We start from the raw sequence: 21,485 nt of genomic DNA, 5'->3' as shown, positions 1-21,485 counted from the left end.
CACCAATATTTTACTTATGTTGTGTTGATTAAATAATATCCAATTAAATAATTTCATTTTTAATAATGCAGTTTTGGATGAGAATGAGATAAAAAACAAAAGGTTGGTGTCTAAATAAGGTGAAAGATCTATACTATAATCGAGAGTTCTTGCTTTTTTAAAATTGGTTTAAATGTGGCTCAAGTTTCTTAGGACAATAGGAGGGTAAAATAATGGTGGTAAGAAAAGGAATTCAGTGGGTGAGGTAAGAAAACTGATATGAATATGATTCCGAAGCACATGAGGTCACGTGACTAGGAACCGGAAGTAACCTTAGCCGTTGTGCTGAACTGTTTCACGAGCAGCGCTGAACCCACTTAACCTATTTCTAAGAAAACGGGTACAATAAACGCTTCGATATCTCTTGATCTATGTTGCTTTTACGAACCGATTGACAGCCGTATGACTCTCTCATGGATAAAGTGTGTTGATAGCCTCTGAGGGTGAAGTGGCAGTCATTTGAGTGAATTAGCTGGTTAGCCGAGCTCCATCATGACAGTGGCGGTGTTTTTCGGATGTACGTTCATTGCTTTCGGCCCGGCCATCGCCTTGTTTCTGTTTACAATCGCCCGGGATCCGCTGCGTGTGATCTTCCTCATAGCAGGGTGAGTACCAGGGCAGATGTGCCTCCCTCCTCTCCCGGTGTGTGTGCGGCTTAGTGTCGCTGAAAGTCCCGTGATGCAGCACTTCATCTGTGCTGAGAACTGCCCTTCACATCTGTTGCTTTAGTGAAATCACTAGCATCTGAAGCTTATTGGAAATATTATTACAACATGACAAACTCACTCAACTTTGAATGCATGGAGGAGATTTTAAATCTTAAGATACTGAAAGGAATACTTAACACAAAAACACAAACTACTGTTCCAACGTTTTGGGCTGACATATCTTTATATTTTTGTTGAAATTAATAATTTTATTCGGCATTAAATTGATCCAAACATTTCGAAATTATATCGAATAACTGCATCCTTGTGTCGTGAGCATAAGACATTTCTTTCAAAAACACATGACAACATTTCGAACAACTGTGTGAGAAAATAATGCTAGAAGTCATTTTTGGCTGAACTAGTGCTAACAAGCAGTGGAATGGGGAAGTGCGACAGTGTTTGTAATAAGGTGATGATTGTATTTGTTTTAGGGCATTCTTCTGGCTCGTGTCTTTGCTTCTGTCCTCTCTTGTGTGGTTCATCACGGTTCAGATCAGCAACAAGAACAGTGCCACTCAGCAGAGAGGGCTGCTCATTTTCGGAGTCGTGCTCTCTGTACTGCTCCAGGAGGCTTTCAGATATGGTTACTACAGATTGCTGAAGTAAGTATTAACCAACCCTTTTTCTGTGTTTGAAAGAAGCTACAATCAATAAACCTAAATATAGCGGCATATCATGTTCTTGAGCATTGACTGCATTGATATAACACTTAAGTGGCAGGGCTGTTTTGTGTTTGTTTTAATGCCATCTATGCTAGTTTACTCTTAAATATAAGCAAAATTCACCTTTAGATATACTAATTTGAAATGTACAGCCTTTCTCTTCTGTGGTAATGGAAGCAAAAATATCTATAATAAATCATGTTGCACGATACAGATTTCTGTCCAATCAAATGCTCTCTAGAATGAAAATGTTCCTTCACTACAACAGACCAAGAAGTAGTGAATCATGGGTAATGGCTTTGACATAACAAAACATATTTGCTTTTCTTGGGGGAGGGGATGGGAACTACCATTACACATTTTGGGGTCAGTAATAAAAAAAAAAAAAAAAAGAAAAAAAAGTGATATTGTGAAATATAACAATTTAAAATAAATTGGGGGGAAAAACATTCTTCCCTGTGAAGGCAAAGCTGAATTTTCAGCATCATTACTCCAGCATTGTCACATGATCCTTCAGAAATCTTTCCAAAAAGCTAATTTGCTGCTCAAGAAATGTTTCTTTTTTTATGAATATTGAAAAGAGTTGCACTGAATAAAGGGATAGTTCACCCAAAAATGAAAATTTGATGTTTATCTGCTTACCCCCATCCAGTATGTAGTCTTTTTTTCTTCAGTTTCAGTAGAACACAAATGAAGATTTTTTTTAACTCCAACTGTTGTTTGTATAATGAATGTCAATGGGATGTATTTCTATGAGAGTCAAAAACACACAACATATGAATCCTTATTAAACCCTGGCTCGTGACGACACATTGATGTCTTAAGGTTACTTCACCGCTTTTTCATATTAAACTGTTATTCCCTTAACTAAAACAAGTTGATACATGCCTCTTTCGTCTGAGTGCGTGCTCTTAATCTCTCTGGCGCGCGGTGACATTCTGATAGCATTTAGCTTAGTCCACTAAGCCCAGTTCATTCACTGTAGTACCAAACAGAGATCAAGTTAGAAGTGACCAAACACCTCCACATTTCCCCTATTTAAATACAGTTACACCAATAGTTGAACGATCAACATCACATCTCCCCCTCCCCCCTATTGACAGAAATGAGAGTGAGGGAGGATTTTTCAGGCGGGACTTTTTTCTGTACTCGAAGAGTACTCGAAGAGAGTCGAAGTACTCTCAGAAGTGCTATTCCGCCATACATTATAGTTCTCCTTTTTAATCCACTTGGAAAAGCGGCACGTTTTATTTTGTCACCATACATGATCGTTCAACTATTCGTGTTACTGTATGTAAATAGGGGAAAACGTGTATGTATCAACTCGTTTTAGTTAAGGGAATAACGTAGTTTAATATGAAAAAGTAGTGAAGTATCCTTTTAAGGCAGGAAACGATTGGCTTCTGTGAGAAACCCAAGAGTATTTGTTGTTGTTGTTGTTTTTTACCTCATAGCAGACAAATCTCATCTAGTATTCCCATCGCCATTACTTAAGGTCAAAAACCTAGCGTGGTCATAGAAATATTTATATAGATGCCTCATTCGACCGATCTGCGCATGCACTAATGAGGCATATATATATATATATATATATATATATATATATATATATATATATATATATATATATATATATATATATATATATATATATATATATATAATATCAGTAATTCTTAAAGTGTGGTCCGCCATCGACCCCTAGTGGTCCGCGAAAAGATGACCTAAACTAGGTAAGTGTTTATAAAATCGTCACTTATTTAAGTAGATTTTTAATATACTTGCGAAACAGTTCTTGCCATTCTGTTTTAACAACGTAAAAATGAATCTAAAATCCACAGATCTATTAGTTTTGTAATGTACTAGTTTTTGTTTCATGTGTAAAATCCCAGTAATTTCAGTGATATTGGACATTAAAGGCCCTTTTAACGCCGGACGCGTAAAGAAAAAGCGAAACGAATAAGCGAATATTTCGCATGCAAATACTTTGTGTCAAAACTATTCACATCAGCTGCGACACGAATTTGCAACGTTCAGAGCTCCAACATTCCAAAACATTTGCTGCATCAGCTGAGAAAACACGGGCAGTGAAGATGAGCTTTTAATTTGAATTAAAAGACGGTTTCGGGTGCAACCCAGTCTTGAAGGACAGAGAGTCTGAAGGGGAGTATGCTAATCATGTACAGGAGCTAAAACTTTATCATGGCCGGTTCTGCACTTAGTACTTTCTTAAGTCTGTGGGACAATTTGAGGATCTCATCCCGAGACAGCAGCGCATCTGACGAGACAAACCGCGCTCTTCAGGAACCAATCCATCCGGTCTGTTTCCAGTTCAGTCACAATGTAAACATTTCAGTGCCACAGACATACTGATGGCAACACATTCACTTTCCATAATCGCGGACATAAGGTAAAAAAAAAAACGATATATAAAAGGTTAACTTTATTATTATTTAATTATTTAATTATATTATTTATTAACGTTATTGCTGTCTGTAAACACAGTAGTAAACACAGCTGCAGATGCACAGCTTTGACTAGACCTACAGCTGTAATCTCATGAGATATGCCATACCTGGCAATGGTTAATGTTGACTGAATAGCTCATGACATCAGCTTGACATTTCGTCACCTTTGTTTCCTTGTATGTGATTGGTTGAAGCCGTTTTTGACGCCGCTAGAGTAAAAAAAAAATGAAACTGAAACGAAAAAAATAAATGCCGTTTTTTCGCCGCAGCACATTCGCGTTCGGTGTGGAAGCGCTCATTACACAAACAGCTGACCAAAAAATAAAACCATTGTGTTATTCGCACGTCAAAATCGCGTCAAGTGTGAAAGGGCCATAAGGGGAACATTCTTTTCAGCATTTTATTGTTACCGTAGTTACAACCATAGACTTCCTATACCCAGCACCTCAGTTTTAAACTAATGGCTCTTTGGAATGGCATTAAGTGGGACCTGGGCTGCTACAGTCTGTTTAATTGCAGTTTTTTTTCTTCCACATGTGCAGTTTGTTGTACTTATAAAGCTGCAACTCATTTCACATTTACTTTTTCAAATTAAATAATAATGTATATAATAATTTCTGATCATATCATTGCATTTGTGTTTGAATAATTCGTTTTTGACTTGAAACAGTTGCATATTAAACTTAAATTTAGCTTATCCTTCCTATTTTGTTGGTTTTTGGGGGCGTGTTAGAGTGGGATTCTGTAGGTGGTCCTCAGAAGAAAAAAAATTGGAAGATATAGTGGTCCTTGGGCTGAAAAAGTTTGAGAAACACTGATATATATATATGACTTTTTTCTAGGATAATTTGGTAATTGAATTTCAAATGACCAGTGTTTATATTGGAATATATAAATATTTTGTAACATTAAACATTGTCTACAGTCACCTTTTCATCAGTTTAATGAAAGAAAAAAAGGGTGTATAGCCCACCAAACTATGCTTTAGTATGAAATACTCAACACAGGACAAAGCATTGTTGTCCTCATCAGGTTTCATGGAGTCTTTAAATAACAGAAAAACTACGTCAGTGATTCACATTGGCATTCAATGTTGGTGTTGTGTAGGAGGATGGTTGTTAACGTCTGTTATTGCATATCTCAGGAAAGCAAATGAAGGCCTGTTGGCGCTCAGTCAGGAGGACACCATGCCCATCTCCATGCGGCAGCTAGCTTATGGTAAATGTCCATCACATGCTTCTCCTAGTAGACAAATAAACAGCTGATTTTTGTTTAACTGGTTGTGTCGCTGGTTTGCAGTCTCGGGTCTGGGCTTTGGCTTCATGAGTGGTGCGTTCTCTGTGGTCAACATACTCTCGGACTCCTTGGGTCCAGGAACTGTGGGTATTCATGGTGACCCTCAGCATTACTTCATATCCTCAGGTAATGAAATGGCAGTTTGTGAGTGAACCCACATAATCGAGATTCAGACATTCAGAGTGTGCTTTTTCTCCTCAGCCTTTATGACCCTGGCCATTATCTTGCTGCATATGTTCTGGGGGGTTGTTTTCTTCGAGGCGTGTGAGCGACAGAGATGGTGGGCCCTTGGAGCTGTGGTCATCAGTCATCTTGTAGTGTCATGCCTGGTAAGTCAACACACAACATGCAGTAAACTTTGTCATCTGAACCCCTAAGTTGTAAAATATTTACATGTGGTATCCCCTGAATTTTAAGTTAATATTTTAATAATTGAATGTCACATTTGCATGTTCATGGTTTTCTGATGTTGGTTAAAAATGGATAAAACCTGTTCTCTTTTTTCAGCGTGTTTGTTATTTTAGTTTTCATGTTCATTATAGTTTATAGTGATAATACTTTTGTTAAGTGCTTTTGTCATTTCATGTCATAATACATTTTTTTAAATATTGCTATGTACGTTCTATTTTTTATGCTTATTTTTTAGTTAGTTTTAGTTCAATTATTTCCCAGTTATTAATTTTAGTGCTTCAAACTAATTTCAATTTATTGCCAAGGCAACATTTATTTAACAACAAACAAGTTTAGTTTTTTCAACTAATATTTATATCTTTTTTTACTTCAATTAACATAAATGTTTTTAATAGTTTTAGTTTAGTTTTTGTTTTAATTTTTTTTAAAGTAAGATAATATATTACTATTAATTGCCTATAAAATAAAAAATATATTTGATAATTATAGACCTATTAATTATAGTTTACACTAAAAATTATAATGCTAATAATAAATAATAATAATAATTTTTAAAAAATTGTTAATGTATAAATAAATTGAACCATGCCCAAAGTGCATGTTAAAGGAATACTCCACCGCTGTTTCATATTAAACCTATTGACAGAAATGAGAGAGAGAGAGGGGGAGAAGTGAGGGAGGTTTTTTCAGGTGGGACTTTTTACTGCGCCGAGTCAAAGTATTCTCAGAAGTGCTATTCTGCCATACATTATAGTTCTTATTTTTAATCCGCTTAGAAAAGCGTCACGTTTTATTTTTGTCAGCATACTTGATCGTTCAACTATTGGTGTAACTGTGTTTGGTCGCTTATAACTTAATCTCTGTTTGGTACCATAGTGAATGAACTGGGGTTAGTGGGCTAAGCTAAATGCTATCAGAATGTCACCGCGCGTCAGAGAGATTAAGTGCACACACTCAGACGAGAGAGGCATGTATCAACTCGTTTTACGCCCATTTCACACATACTCCGTCTGCAGTGCGTGTGCGGTGCGTGTTGCGTTGCGTGTGCGTTGCAGGAGCCCCACACCCTGTAGTGCTTTCACATATGCTGCGTTTGCAGTCCGCAACTGATCCGCTGTTGCATGCCACAAACACAGCATTTATTCATTATTTTTTATTTAAAATCCAAAAGTTTTTACTGAACATGCCTCGTCAGAATTCCAATTCTCTTTGTTTACTCTTTAATAGAAGTCAGGTTACGTAGCCTACTACATTTAAACAACATTTTATTAAATTAATTTATTCATATTTATATACTTTAGATTTAGCTCACACAAGTGGCAAAACATTTAAACATAGGTTATAGCCTAAATCACAAACATTTTAAATTAGAAACTTACAATAGTCTATTCAAAAACAGCCGACTCTCGTCTTTTCTTTCGTTTTTACACCCTTTTAAAAGAAATCGTGCAGGTCAAAAAGAACTTTGCTTTTCACCTCCAAGAAAGTAGGCTACGAGTGCTATCCATTATGACACTTGTTTTTACCTAAAGGCCAGGTAAGGTGTCGTTTTGTTGCTTTACTTGAGAAAAAAAGCCATGTGTTGACTTTGAAACGAGTATATTTTAAATGATATGCATCTGTGGTGAAATTACTAGATTTTCGTGTCAGTACATGTTTATTTTAATGCGAACAATGTTTTGCCGCTTTAATGCAGCAACGCAGCGCAGCAAAAATAGACTCGGTACGAAAACGATCCGTGCACTGCTGCAGACGCAACGCTCCTGGAACGGACTGACGGACCGCATCCGCGTTCAGTGTGAAAGCTGTCATCCGTTAACATGGGTACAGAAAAAAATACGCACCGCACACGCACTGCAGACGGAGTATGTGTGAAACGGGCGTTAGTTAAGGGAATAACAGATTATTATGAAAGCAGTGGAGTATCCCTTTAAAGTGCACACATACATCTCTGGTTAGTGAGAAGCAGCATTTACTGAAGCTTAAAACACTGTAAGCTGCACATGTTTAACACAGTACTGCTCTTCAGTCTGAAACATGCAGCGCATGCAGACTGTACTTATCTAAATCCAAGTCAGGTAGCACATTTAATCTTTTTAATTGTACATTTGCTTCAATTATTGGCTTTTCATCAATTTACAAATCCTCATTTGGGAAACCCTTCGGAAATGCATTACTATTAATAGTCTATTACTAGTATAGCAACAGACACGACTAATACAGCTGACTAACTATTATTACAAGTGATCATGTGAGACTTTTTTTTTATTCCCCACAGACTTTTGTGAACCCACACTATCAAGGCAGTCTGATCCCAACATACATCATACTGTCTGTTATGGCGGCCTGGGCATACTTATGTGCTGGAGGATCTTTGAGGAACCTCAAACTCTGCCTCACCTGTAAAGATAAAGACTTCCTGCTGGCCAATCACAGGCCTAGATAACCCATCAGCTACAAACAGGACTTTCTACAAAGACCGGCTTACTGAGTCAGTAGGTCGACAACACGGCCAGCAGCCCTGGACTCTGGGAGGCTTATGGTCTGAGTAGTCTGCATAAGAATGGTTGCCGAGTAACAGGAATTTCATGTCTGCAGATCTTGCACTTTCTGTAATTACCTCCTCTTCTGTTTTCTGTTCTGTACCGTGTGTGTGTGTGTGTGTGTGTGTGTGTGTGAGAGAGAGAGAGAGAGTCACTGAAACCATGTCAGAGAGAGAGAGAGTGTGTGTGTGTTTTATACTAAAGAAATATGTCTAGAACTGCTTTCATATGTGATTCTTTCCTCTGTAGAAGATTTTAAATGAGGTCTTATAAATGGGTTTGGCCTTTAAATGGTTAATTCTCCTCTTTATCAGGGTTTCCCCCTGTAGTTTGTTTAACTGACAAATTAGGCTCAAATCATCTGCTAATATCATGTCATGAGTCTTAGAACAGATCGTTAATTCTCTGCTGATCAAACCCTGGAGTGTCCTTTTAATTCATGTGTCTGTAAGCTTGTCTGTTAAAATATCCTCCTCAACCCTCCCTTGGGCAGCAGTTTAATTTTCCCGTGTATCGCCATTCCAGTGGTACTTGAATGCATTTAAACTGCTTGTGCTTTAAGTGAGCAATGCAGTGGCCAACTCTTCAATAAAACCACTAATCTCTGAATCTACTCTACAGGAAGCTCAGTGATTTTTAACACCTAAGTGGGGTCAGTGGTATCTGTTTAGATGTCACTTTTATTGGACTCTTGCTTTTAGTTTCCTTTGTAAGATGTAAAACATTCAAGTCATAATAAAGTCACTTGAGCTCAAATCCATTGCAATTTTTTTCTGAATACATTTCTAAAGTTTTTTTTCCCTCCATGTTAAATGTTTGTAAATAAGATGACAATCATTCCTGATGTATCGAATCATGATTTAAAGGCACAATATGTACTTTTTGCAACTAGAGATCACTTATTCAAAACAAAGGCATAGCTAGAGTTATCGCCTTGGAAAGGAATCTGACAGACTCGGGCAAAAATCATGTTCATAAAAGAGCGAATGTATTTAATTGTGAAGCAGGGCAGGCCTTGAGCTGCAGGAAGAAAAAAAAACCAGCAGGCAGCAATTGGTGCTATTGCTAATGTGCAAGGTCTGCGTGCAAAACGCATCGCGTATGGGGTAACGCAGTGCTCTTTTACATAAAACGATCATGCTGAATATGTTTGTGTGTTGGAAGTTATAAAGTCTGCATTCGCCTTGTAGTGAGACACCACTTTGCAGTAATCTAGATTGATATTAGAATATTTCTGGAAATCAAGGGTAGCGCAGCTATGACAGGCGACGCAATGACACGATCCGTAACACTGGTTAAAATAGCTGATTTCTCTGGATTTAAACTGTTGGAAACATTTGGGATAATGTAATTATCCCGACACAGTTCACAGATCAACAAAATATATAACACTGTTTTATATTCTAGTTAAATATAATTATATAGTATCTAGTTTTTTTTGTTGAAATTTCAATCTAAAAATATATGTTGTGCCTTTAACCCCCAAGCTTACACATAAAAGATTTGAGTGCTAAATGTCAATTTCTGAAACTTAGAAAAAAAAACTTACAAAAAAAAAAAAATTATTTGAATAAAACCAGTAAACCTGAAAATAATAATACATTTAAATATTAATATAAGTTTTCAATTTTAATATAAAACAATATTAAAATATTGTTTTTCAAATTGTTATTTATGCCTGTGAGGGCCAAGCTTAATCAACCATTACATCAGTCTTCAGTGTCAAGTGATCTTTCAGAAATCAATGTTGATTTGATGCTCAAGCAACATTTCTTTTTAATGTTGAAAATTATTGTATTGAACAGTTTTCTATGAAAAGTCTTCTTCTGATTCATTTCAGGATTCTTTGATGAATAGTTAGAAAGAATATACTTTACTTTAGATATTACTAGGCAACGTGGGGGAGAGGACGCTGGCGTTGTCTGTTCGCCGCTTCTCCACCCACAACAAATCATGTTAATGTACTATTAGATTTACATTTTATTTTATTTCCTTATGTTTGTGACTAGTCTAACAGTCAGAGCTACAATTGGGACTGTTGCTGATTGCTGGCAGCCACTGAGAGGACGTTGTTCGTCGTTTCGCCGTTTTCAACCGCTTCTCTAATGTTTATGTTTGAATTGCTGCGGTTGGTTTCTGGTTTGGAGGACATTTGATGTTTCTCGCCGCGGGTGCTCACTGGTGGTCTCCCTTGGGCTTGGGCTGCATGGTGGCTGAAGTTTGCACCGGGCTAGCGTCATCCGGGCTCTCGTCGTCGGCGTCCGGCATGATGTTGAGATGTTCTGCTTCTCGGCTGCGCCGCTGTTCCGTCCTGCATTGCGACCGTGGAGCGACATCTGCGCCGGCCCCGGTGTGTCCACAGAAGTGCCCGGAGGAATGTTCTGCCTCCTGCATGGTGCTGCAGCGATCCCCATCGTTTGAATCACCATGAAGAAGACCCATCATCTGGTCTTCAGCTGTCGTGCCTCGGCGATGTCATCGGGACACTGCCGCTGGGAGAAATCTGAAACATGGAGTGGACCACAGTGTGCTGCGGAGCTAACAGAGACTTCCACCATCAGCTGTTTTCTGTCCACCATCAGCTCTGTTTCTGTTCTGTTTTCTGTGTTGGTTGATTGTTTGTAGTATTCTATATTTTTACTTGTTATTCATTTTGTTGTTATTCCCCCCCCCCTCCCCCTTTGTTGCACTTTGAGATTCTTCGGAATGAAAAGTGCATTATAAATAAAATCTATTATTATTATTATTATTACTTTGGAAAAAAACCCTGAAACAAAAGATTTGTCATGTTTGATCAATGTTTCATCCTTAATGATTTTTTTCTCCTACTTATTTTGATTTGTGACCAATAATACACTGAAAATAGTTTCAGATTCAAACATTTATTGCATCTGACATAAGAAACCTGGTGTAGGCAATTCAAAAAAATCAAATAAATACAGATAGTCATGTAAAACAATTTCCTAATGAAGCATTATACACAATGTACAATTTTTTTTTTTGTTGTCATTCTATACAATTTTTTTTTTATTAAATAAAACACTTTCATGCAGAATAACCTGAAAAAAGGCCAAAAATCAATGGTGGAGAAAGACTGCGCTTTAAAGTAAAAAGAAGGAATATACAATCAACACACGTGCCCGTGTGTGTACATGTGTGTAAACAGATTGTGTGGCCCACCCAAGCTTTGCTTAATTGCTAAGAAATGAAAGGTGAAATAAAAACACTTGATTATGTGTTTAAGATGTATATGCAATCATAAAAATCCTAAAAGCCTGCACCGAATGCTAAACTGAGTCCTAACAGTGTACACTGTTTATGTTTGCACATAAGGTCAGTAATCTGTGTCAGACCCCTCTGCATTGTCCACATTGCGGGAGAGCATGTAGTTATCCATATCGATAGAACGGCAGTTATTAATAGCATAACGCAGCCGTTCCGCCATGACCGGTTGGCTAGAGTAAGGTGGGAGGCGGAGCTGGAAGAAGCATGTCTGAGAGGTGGGAAGACTGTCGTACGGCTGAAAGAGAGCAGAGATGCACATTAGTCACATAAACGCAAATGCATGTTCATCCAGAAAAACACGGCTACATTCTTACCCGGTCCACCTTCATGATCTGGAACCTCTGGGATATATCAGCCGTGTTAGCTGGCAGACGGGAGCGTCCCGAGACAAAGCGCATGAAGAGCACTCTCTCCTCGTTGGAGAACTCCTCCAGCGTCTGCCAGAACCACTGGACCAGCTGCTGCTGCTCATCCACCTCCCTGTACCGGACCACCTTCTTCAGAACCTCCACGCTGATCTCCGGCAGCCCGCAGACCATCTGCTCCAGCTGCCGCGCTGTTAATAAGGAGAGCAAGGGTACGGGCACGATCCAGGACATGCCCTCACGCACAGCCCCCACCTAACGCACATTCAGAGGCAAAAGCAAAAGAAAAGATGAATAACAGGATCAGATGACAAGTCATTGACGGGAAGACACAATTGAGCATTGACTAACACACCTGGCGATCGATTTCATGCAGACGATACTCTATGGCACGCTCTACATACTCCTTCCTATTGGAAAAGGTCAGCGGTATGCTGTTTCCTCCAGGGATGATGGGAACCATTTTCCCATCAGCACTTTGGCCAACAAATGAATCCAGTGGAATCATCTATTAAAAAATGAAAAACAATCTTTATTTATAGAAACTGCAACTCTAATAAAATATATAAATATTACAAACCATATGTTTTATAATAATAATATTAAAATAATTATAACAAAAATTATTCAATTTCATAATTTGTAACAGCTAAATGTTCTTCAGGGTTTAAACTTTTACCACCATTTACATTACTTTTCTAGCCATTTGTAATCAAAAAATGTAAGAAGTATTTTTTGCTTATAATTTCTGCCTGATAAAATATATTACAGCTTGACACTACTAGAAATATGTCTTTGAAAACCTGGATAGAAGTCTTTAGACCTGGAAAATATGAAATCTTACAAAGGCTGCAGGAATTCTGGTTCTTAAACAAAAAAATAATTTGTTGAGGGAACAAACTAAAATATGAAATATAATTTCAGCTAACATTTGCTTTAAATGAAACTAAATTAACTGTAAATTAATATACAGTAGTCTTTTTAGGGGCCCCTTAGGTTAAAAATCACTGAGTTAAAGGACAACTCCGGTGAGAAATGATCCTAGGGGTAATTAACAGATGGTTGCTGAGTAGATCGTTCTCTGGGATGCGTTTTCATGAAAATCGAATGTAAAGAGTTTTATCTCTAAACACAGATTAGCTTATAGCGCTTGTCTATGGGGCAACGGGTAGACACAGGGTAGTAAAATTAAATCGCTAGTTAATACCACTAACAAGGCTCAAAATAGCCTCACACTAACACAGTAGCATAATGAAGGTCCCTACATGCAAACCGAAGCATTGAGAACTTTGTAAGTGTACAAACAGTTTAATAAGAAGATGATTTATAAACACAGTACATTACGCGTTTATGGTCAGGTGCCATCTTAGAACAGCGTTCGTCGTTCGACTAGTCAAGACTGTTTTCCAAGTGAGCTGGTTAATAGGAATTAAGTTTGTGAAATCTAATAACATGGACATTTTTATTTGTATTTATTTATTTTCTCTGTTGCGTTCAGTGCTTTCTTCCGGAAACAACGGCCCATATGAGATTCCAAGTCAGTTCATCACTTAGTCTTGACAAGTCAAACCACGTACGCTGTGCTGTTTTCCAAGATGGCGCCTGTCCGTAACTGCTTAATGTACTTTGTAAGTGTACAAACAGTTTAATAAGAAGATACTTTATAAACAAAGTTCTCAATGCTTCGGTTTGCATGTAGGGACCTTCATTATGCTACTGTGTTAGTGTGAGGCTATTTTGAGCCATTTTAGTGGTATTAACTAGCAATTTAATTTTACTACCCTGTGTCTACCCTGTGCCCCATAGACAAGCGCTATAAGCTAATCTGTTTTTAGAGATAAAACTCTACATTCGATTTTCATGAAAACGCATCCCAGAGAAAAATCTACTCGGTAACCATCTGTTAATTACCCCTAGGTTCATTTCTCACCCGAGTTGTCCTTTAAGGCTTCAACATACCCCGTAAGAACAGTGAGAAAAAAAAGTTCTCCTCGCTCCCAGGGCTGCGGAAACAAAATGACGTCATTTTATTCTCGCAGCCCTGGTTTGAGAGTTCTCGCAGCTTGTTCTCGACACATCGCCTAAGCAGAACTTTTTTCTTGCGGGTGTCCGAGAACTATTGTGTGATTGGTCATACATTTAAAGAGGGCGTGGTTAATGTGGAGAAACGCAGATGATCGGCACCTGCTTTTCTCGTTAAGTATGAATGTACTGGCCAGAACGAACTTTATTCTTGTTCTTGCCACCTCGAGAAAATGAACACATTTCTTTGTTCTTGCAGAGTATGTTCCAAGCTTTAGAACACATGTCTGAATATTTTATTGGCATCCACTCCACCTCATGGAAGTTCTGCTCTGTGATGCCACTGTCCTCCAGGTGCAAGATGCTGTTGAGTGTCTGTACGTAGAGCAGATCCACTTCTTCCAGATCCTCAAGGATGAGAGGAATACAGCACAGCTGCTTCCACACCATTGGGGCGAGATGCAGGTCTAAAGGCTTCTTAGTGCGGATGGCCACTCCCATCAGAATACCCAGAAACTTGAACTGCAGCAGGTGCTCTTCCAGACAGGCTGAAGGATTCAGCAAGAACCTGAGGACACGCCAGGTTCAAGAAGATCTGATCAGTTTATTAGTTTAGTGGAATGCAATATTCAGACATTTGTCTGTCGGCACTCACCTGTCTCGGTTGTAGCCGACCTCTGCTGAAGCGTTGGGAGAAGGGATAAGAAGGTCCACCACTCCTGTCTCCAGCTCCTATACAGAACAACATTCCTCAATTAAACACTCATTTTTCAGGATTGTCATTTTGAGATTTGAATAGAGCAGCTGATGTGAGTGCTGTCGATCGATAAAAAGCAAAAAAAAGCAAAAAAAAAGAAAAGTGATCGCATATTTTCCTGTAATTAATCAAACCTAAAAGTATATTTTTTATGGCAGTATCTTGACTGATCACCATCCAGTCTTGAATGGATTTTCTTTCTAAGTTTCTGGGGATGAGTAAATTATTCTCTATTGTTTAATGGAGATAAAGTCATAATTTGTTGCATTTAATAGGCTTAAAAAGAGCATGTTAATTGAATTGAACTTGGTTTTTGTCAAGATTGTTTTGTCACATTTAGATGTGCCTTTAATATAGTGTATATAGTGCGTTTTATGTAGCGTATATAGTAATATTATGATGTTTCTGTCTCTGTCAATATCAGCTCCCTCTGTCGGCCGTGGAGCTGGTGAGCAGAACCTAGATAGAGTGAACATCTACTGGAACACTAGCCAAAGGACGTGAGCAGACATTAGCATAGCTAGTTCAGGAAGGGAAAAAAGGATGCTGCGTTTATCACGTTAAATATAAAATATTAATTGAAGAAATGAATACATTGTTTTCAACAGGCCTATACAGATTACAGTCGGGACACAATACCTGGCACATCTCTGTGATTGTGTCGTCAAACACCCCTCCCGCATCATCTGCCCCCTCCCCCACGAGCTTGACTTTCCAGGCTCGTGACGGCAGCCTCAGATCAGATGCGTTCAATTTCACAACCTGCCTGGCGATCTGCACGAAGATAGGTTTACACTTTCTCCCTCTGAGAAAACAGGAGAGAAAAAATAAGATGTTAACATTAGGATGTTCTTATATTCTACCGCTAATGAAAAGTAGGCAAAGATTAAGAATTAAATGCAGTGTTCTGGCTATAATTCTGGACATGACTGACCGTGTAGAGATTCTTTTGACTGTGATTTGTGGGCCGTAGTTCTTCCCCTGCACCATGGTTTTACCAATGGAGCGCACCATGGGGAGTGTGTAAACTCTAGGGGCCAGCAGGGGCCTCAGCTGACCCTGGACTATACCCCACGTACCTGCATTATAGCGTGACGTGCAGCTCTGAAATTGAAATAAGTCATGATTGCTACATCACAAAAAGTGCTCATGTGGTTTTGTCCAACAGACTCGAAGTAATGAGGAGGCAAAACATTTAAAAAAAAAACTTTTTAGTGAGTATTGAATGTGTGTATACCTGGTTGTTGGGGCTGAGGTTTAGCAGTCTCCATGAGGAGTACATGAGGTCAGAGAAGTGGTAGAGCAGGCGCAGTCGGGCTCTCAGAGCCTCCATACTGACCTCTCTTAGGGCACTGTACTGAGGAGGCACACACACAGGCAAGCCCAGCTGCAGAGGCACTGATGAACCTAAACACAAACAATTCATCACAACAAATATGTTTGTTTTGTTACATAATCATATTAAACTGAATGAAATGTAATTATTGGGTCTAATTACGATTTTCAGAAATAACTGATTATTGCGCATTTAATATGCCACCCAACTTCGGATTTTTAAGTGACTATGCAGATAACAAGGTCTGTCAAATTCATGCAAAACTAACAACACGTTACATAGGAAAGGAGCAAAACAAAAAGCTCAAGAAGGACAAGGCATACATTGACTACAACATAATCATCATATAATTTATATTTTGTCGGTTTTCTCATGCAGGGTATATACAGCAATCCTTAAAGGGATAGTTCACTTTGAAATTAAATTTTGATATGTTTTAGATTACCTCATTTTTTTTTTTTTTTTTTTTTTTAACCAGGAAAATATTAATTATTCATTTTAGGTCAAACTTTTCTTGTCTGTGCCTCACATAATGCAGGTCTATGGCCACCACCTCAAATAGCATACACAGAGAAGTCCAAATTAAACAATCCCCCATTGTAAGTACACACTGATGGCCTAAAACACGAAACGAGCAGTTTGTGTGAGAAAACGAACAGTATTTATCTCGTTTTTGCCTCTTGTACATCACTACGTCCGACTGATCCGAGGGCGCGCGTGCGTGTTTCCTGTGGTGTACAAGAGGTAAAAACAATATAAATACGGTCCGTTTTCTCACACAAACTGCTCGTTTCGTGTCTTAATCCCCCATCATAAGTACACACTGATGGCCTGTTTAATTTGGACTTCTCTGTGTATGCTCTTTGAGGTGGTGACCATAGACCTGCATTATGTGAGGCACAGACAAGAACGGGTTGACCTAAAATGATCAAAACTGAAACTACTGGGGAAACAAATACTCCTACATCCCGGATGCCCATGAGGTAAGCTAAAACATATCAAAAATTTAATTTCAAAGTGAACTATCCCTTTAAGTTAAATTTACTACTTTTTAATACCTTTTTACTACCTTAAGAATATTTTAAAACCATCACGACACTGAATTGCAAGTGTTAATCAGCAGCCTTTCTATTTTTTACACAGATTTTGACATATATAACATACAAAAAAGAATAGATTTAGAATCGACACCAGGAGGAAATCTGTTATAAGTTATCATTCAGACACAGTAAAATAGATCTCAACATTCACAAAGGTTGGTTGAGGAGAAGCATTACTGCATACACATTTGATTTCAATTAATAATTGGTAATTCAACAATTAAATAATTTAGTTTTTTTTTCCAACAACAAAACCTGAGCCAAATATTAAATTTCTATAACTGTGATAAGTTGTTGAATTTAACAAAATACTAAAAACTAGTGCTGTCAATCGATTAAAAACTTTCACTAGATTTAATCACAAATTTGTTCTGTGATTAATCGCAATAAAAAAAATGTTTTTGAACGTTTTTAATATATTTTTTAATATAATTCACAGTTAATCAAATAATGTAGAAACAACATAAAGACAGTATATTTTAAATACTTTATTTAAATAGTATAGTTTAAATGGCATCTTTTTATGAATGAAGGCCAGTATTACTGATATTAATACAACTACTGATTTTTTTTTAAACATTTATTATTAGGCTTCAAAAATATAACAGTTTTTAATTTAAGCAAACTTAAAACAATGCTAACATAAACCCATAATAAATGTCATGTTTACTCCTGCCCTTCCTGTCTTAACAGTTAGGAAATATACAGAAATTTAATAAAGTTATATACGGTCTGCATATATATAAATGAAATAGTTAATCCTTATTAAAGCTACAAAAGTTATTTAGTCAAGTGCAGCAAGTCATTTTCTCTGTTCCCTTTGTTCTTTAACTTTACTGACAGGAAGCTTTATTGGCTGCTGTCCCTTTAAGAGCAGACAGACACACGGATCTCACTGTTTACTGTCTAAGAATCTCGCCTCATTCTCTCAACTCTTTTTGCTAATTTGAGAGTTGAGACTTTATATAAATCATTTAAGATTGCTCTTATGAGGATAGTCGTTGAAGATATGCCTTGAAGCAAGTCTAAAATGAAACGTAAGCCAGCCACTTCTGTTGAGCGCGCAGTGTTCTGAGATGATGTCGAACTCTGAGAACACATTTAAAACTTTTAATGGCCTTAAATTTGACAATTTTGATTTATCTCTTTTTAATACTTTTTAAAACCCCGCGGACACCCTGTCATGTTTCTGCACGTTTTCATACAAAACAGCCTGCTCAAAAAAGGGTGAAGATGTCAATTTTACTAGGACAAAAATTGCTATAAATGTAATCATATTCTAATTATATTATATGCCAGAACCACATGGATTCCATGTGGTTCTGGCATACAATATATAAAATAGAATCAGTAAAAAATAAGCCTATGTAAGCCAGTGTTTGTGTGTCTGTACCTGGAGCACGTGGTGGTACAGGCGGTGCAGTCCATGCTGCACTGTGGCAGCGTCCTGCAGATATCTGCTGGATGTTTTTGCCTTGTAAAGCACTGATGAGTGTCGGCTCTCTGACATGGTTGGTGTGGCCCAACCCCAGCTTTATATACATATATAACAAATAAAATACAAAAACACAAACTGTTGCAAACCACAAGGCTGTTTAGATAATACATAAAAACAACTGAAAATGGGAAACATAATGAGTTTGTAAAAGGGTTAGTTAATCTAAAAATGAAATTTCCTTTATTAATGACTCACCCCAATGTCGTTCCACACCCGTAAGACCTCTGTTTATCCTCAGAACACAGTTTAAGATATTTTAGATTTAGTCCGAGGCCTTTCTGTCCTTTGAATGTAAGTGTATGCCCACTTACTGTCCATGTCCAGAAGGTAATGAAAACATCATCAAAGTAGTCCTTATGTGACATCAGTTAGTTAGTTAGACTCTTTTGAAGCGTCGACAATACATTTTGGTCCAAAAATATAAAAAAATATGACTTTATTCAGCATTGTCTTCTCTTCTGCGTTTGTTTTCAAACCTCAAATAAAGAATCAAACGGTCGGGAATCAGCAGATTGATTCGTGATTCATATCGCCAATGTCACGTGATTTCAGCAGTTTGCCACACGATTCGAATCTTAAATCATGACTGTTTGATTCTTTATTTGAGAAACACAGAAGAGAAGACAATGCTGAATAATTTTTGTTATTTTTAGACCAAAAAAACCTAAATTAATTTAAACCAAAATTGACGCTTCAAAAGAGTCTAACTAACCAACTGATGTCACATATGGACTATTTGATGTTTTCATTACCTTCTGGACATGGACAGTAAGTGGGCATACACTTAAATTCAAAGGACAGAAAGGCCTCGGACTAAATCTAAAATATCTTAAACTGTGTTCTGAGGATAAACAGAGGTCTTACGGGTGTGGAACGACATTGGGGTGAGTCATTAATGAAAGAAATTTAATTTTTTTAATTTTTTCTATCCCACCTTTAATACTTTAAAGGTGGGATAGGTAGGACTGATCTAAAACACTTTTATCCAAATTTGTTTAAACTTTTTTTTATATGTCAATACATAATTAAAAAGTAAGTACTCTGAAAAGGAGAGTATAAAAATCGATTGACTCTATACTTTTTAATCTGCAATTAACACCGCTCATTATTCTCGTTCGGGACGAAACAAATGATTGGCTTGGGCAACTGTCACCCTCTCTCGCTACCATGGCGACCACCACTTTCGCTACAGGATCTGCCCACATGCGCGCACTCGTTTAATTTGAGCAGTTCAAGAGGCAAGAAACCTAGGCAAAATAATGGCAGAGAAAGAGCATTCAAAATTCACAGTGCAGGGTTTTGCAGTCATCGAAGGCAAACAATGCAAAAAAAGGAAGACAGTACGAGAAAAGGCAATGCACAGAAAGTCTTTGGAGTAAATATCTGCGTGGCTTTTCAACCATGGTGAGAACTGAGGGACCTGAAAAACGACTCATTGCTGGCTGTATTTCTCCTGGACAGGTAATCTTTCAGTTTGATTTTAAAAAAAAATGTGGTTTATGTTTTCATGAAGCATGTATCAAGAGCACATGAAGCTGCCTAATATAGCTAACATAACATTACTTAGCATAAAGTTACAATATTATACACTTAGCCATTAATAGAGATGATAAATACTCAATATGCTTAGCTCAAGTTGATCGCTGTTATGTTGAATTTCACAAAATTTAACTTTAGATAACAAAATGCATGTGTAAAAGCTAGTACACCGCATCCAGGAACTTTTTTTTAGAACTTAGTTAGCTTTAGCTACTACTAATCAGCAATGCTTTCATCATGGAAACTCTTACATGCAAAACACAGTGTATGTTATGAATCTTACAAGAAATTCATCTTCATCACAGTATAACTGATGTTATTGGAAAAACATGATGCTACCAGTTTTCTTTGCCTTATAAATATAACAAGCTCGTTAACAAATCAAAAAAATATATATGTTAAACTTTACCAGTATCGGTATTCTAGCTTGATAGTGAGTACTAAAAAACATCTTATTTGTTTATTACATGCTCGATTTTTTTATTACATGTGATTCTGACATGATGTCACTACATGCACACTGCTCATCTCAGGTAAATAATGCGTCTTCCAGCAGAGCGGCCGGTGTAGCGCGTTCATGTATTTTGGGGGCGTGGCTTTGGAAAGAGCCCAGAAGGGAGAAGGTGGAGTGAATGGAAATAATGAGCTGTCTTTAAAACACTAATTTTTTATACTTACTTTTAAAGAGTACTTACATTTTAATTATGTATTGATATATAAAGAAAGTTTAAACAAATTTGGAAAAAAAGTTTTTTAACCAATTAATGCCTATCCTACCCTAGTAAACACACACCTGTCCCTCCGAGTTGCTCCCCCAGGCATAAACATCTCCAGTTGAAGAGAGTGAAATCGTGTGCTCAGCCCCAACAGCCACATCCTCTATAAACACGCCTGTTAAAGCTGGGACCTGCTGCGGCCGGTTATGATTTCGTGCTCGACCCTCTGGCAGACCAATCAAACGATCTGTTACATTAAAGCAAAAATATTTAAAAACCCAATGTCAATGACGTGAATGTTTTGAGAGTTTACAGAAGTGTACAGTTTCTCCTTGAGACAAGTACGTGTTCATGGCTTACCCTGGCCAAACGTGTACACGTTTCCATCTTTGGTTAGAGCAACAGAGAACTGCGTGCCACAAGCCACCTTCTTTATTCCAATTCCACACAATACATCCACTTTCTGTAAAATAATAAACACACTTAATTTAGCAAAGATCAAGAGTTTATGACATGTAATTATGCTTCATTGTTTATTCTTGTGAGTGTGTTGTCACATAAATGTGTTAGTTGTGGTACCTGTGGGGAAGATTTGGCTGTAGAGTTTCCCAATCCCAGTTTGCCATAGTCTCCATCACCAAACGCCCAGACGGTCATTCCATCAGCCGACACGGCCAAAGTGTGATTCAGCCCACATGCAACCTACACACAACCATTTTAAAATGTATAAGGCATTTC

At 37.7% G+C, this 21,485-nt stretch overlaps 2 protein-coding genes across 9 annotated transcripts in view; one reads left to right on the top strand and one right to left on the bottom strand.

Moving 5' to 3' along the window:
• The first annotated feature begins 295 nt into the window (after positions 1–295).
• aph1b (APH1B gamma secretase subunit) lies at positions 296–8,900 on the top strand. The gene is made up of 6 exons (XM_067451078.1): positions 296–644; positions 1,181–1,351; positions 5,024–5,097; positions 5,179–5,301; positions 5,377–5,504; positions 7,865–8,900. The coding sequence occupies exons 1-6, from the start codon at positions 532–534 to the stop codon at positions 8,030–8,032; spliced, it is 777 nt and encodes a 258-aa protein (XP_067307179.1). The 5' UTR covers positions 296–531; the 3' UTR covers positions 8,033–8,900.
• A 2,101-nt stretch (positions 8,901–11,001) lies between these two features.
• herc1 (HECT and RLD domain containing E3 ubiquitin protein ligase family member 1) overlaps positions 11,002–21,485 on the bottom strand; it is a 58,226-nt gene continuing 47,742 nt past the window's right edge. For all 8 annotated transcript variants that reach the window (XM_067442419.1, XM_067442411.1, XM_067442456.1 and 5 more), the window contains exons 67-78: positions 21,327–21,449; positions 21,108–21,210; positions 20,825–20,994; positions 18,388–18,526; positions 15,796–15,965; positions 15,493–15,662; positions 15,198–15,363; positions 14,457–14,533; positions 14,117–14,369; positions 12,135–12,287; positions 11,729–12,034; positions 11,002–11,649 (exon numbers count right to left, since the gene is read on the bottom strand). In XM_067442419.1, coding sequence (XP_067298520.1) covers positions 11,464–11,649; positions 11,729–12,034; positions 12,135–12,287; positions 14,117–14,369; positions 14,457–14,533; positions 15,198–15,363; positions 15,493–15,662; positions 15,796–15,965; positions 18,388–18,526; positions 20,825–20,994; positions 21,108–21,210; positions 21,327–21,449 — 2,016 coding nt within the window. In that variant the 3' untranslated portion in view covers positions 11,002–11,463. The remainder of the gene's footprint in view (positions 11,650–11,728; positions 12,035–12,134; positions 12,288–14,116; positions 14,370–14,456; positions 14,534–15,197; positions 15,364–15,492; positions 15,663–15,795; positions 15,966–18,387; positions 18,527–20,824; positions 20,995–21,107; positions 21,211–21,326; positions 21,450–21,485) is intronic.

Source organism: Pseudorasbora parva, chromosome 1 (genome assembly GCF_024679245.1).
Source record: "Pseudorasbora parva isolate DD20220531a chromosome 1, ASM2467924v1, whole genome shotgun sequence".
NCBI lineage: Eukaryota > Metazoa > Chordata > Actinopteri > Cypriniformes > Gobionidae > Pseudorasbora > Pseudorasbora parva.
Note: the sequence above shows the minus strand (reverse complement) of the source record. Positions and strands in the feature narration are given on the sequence as shown.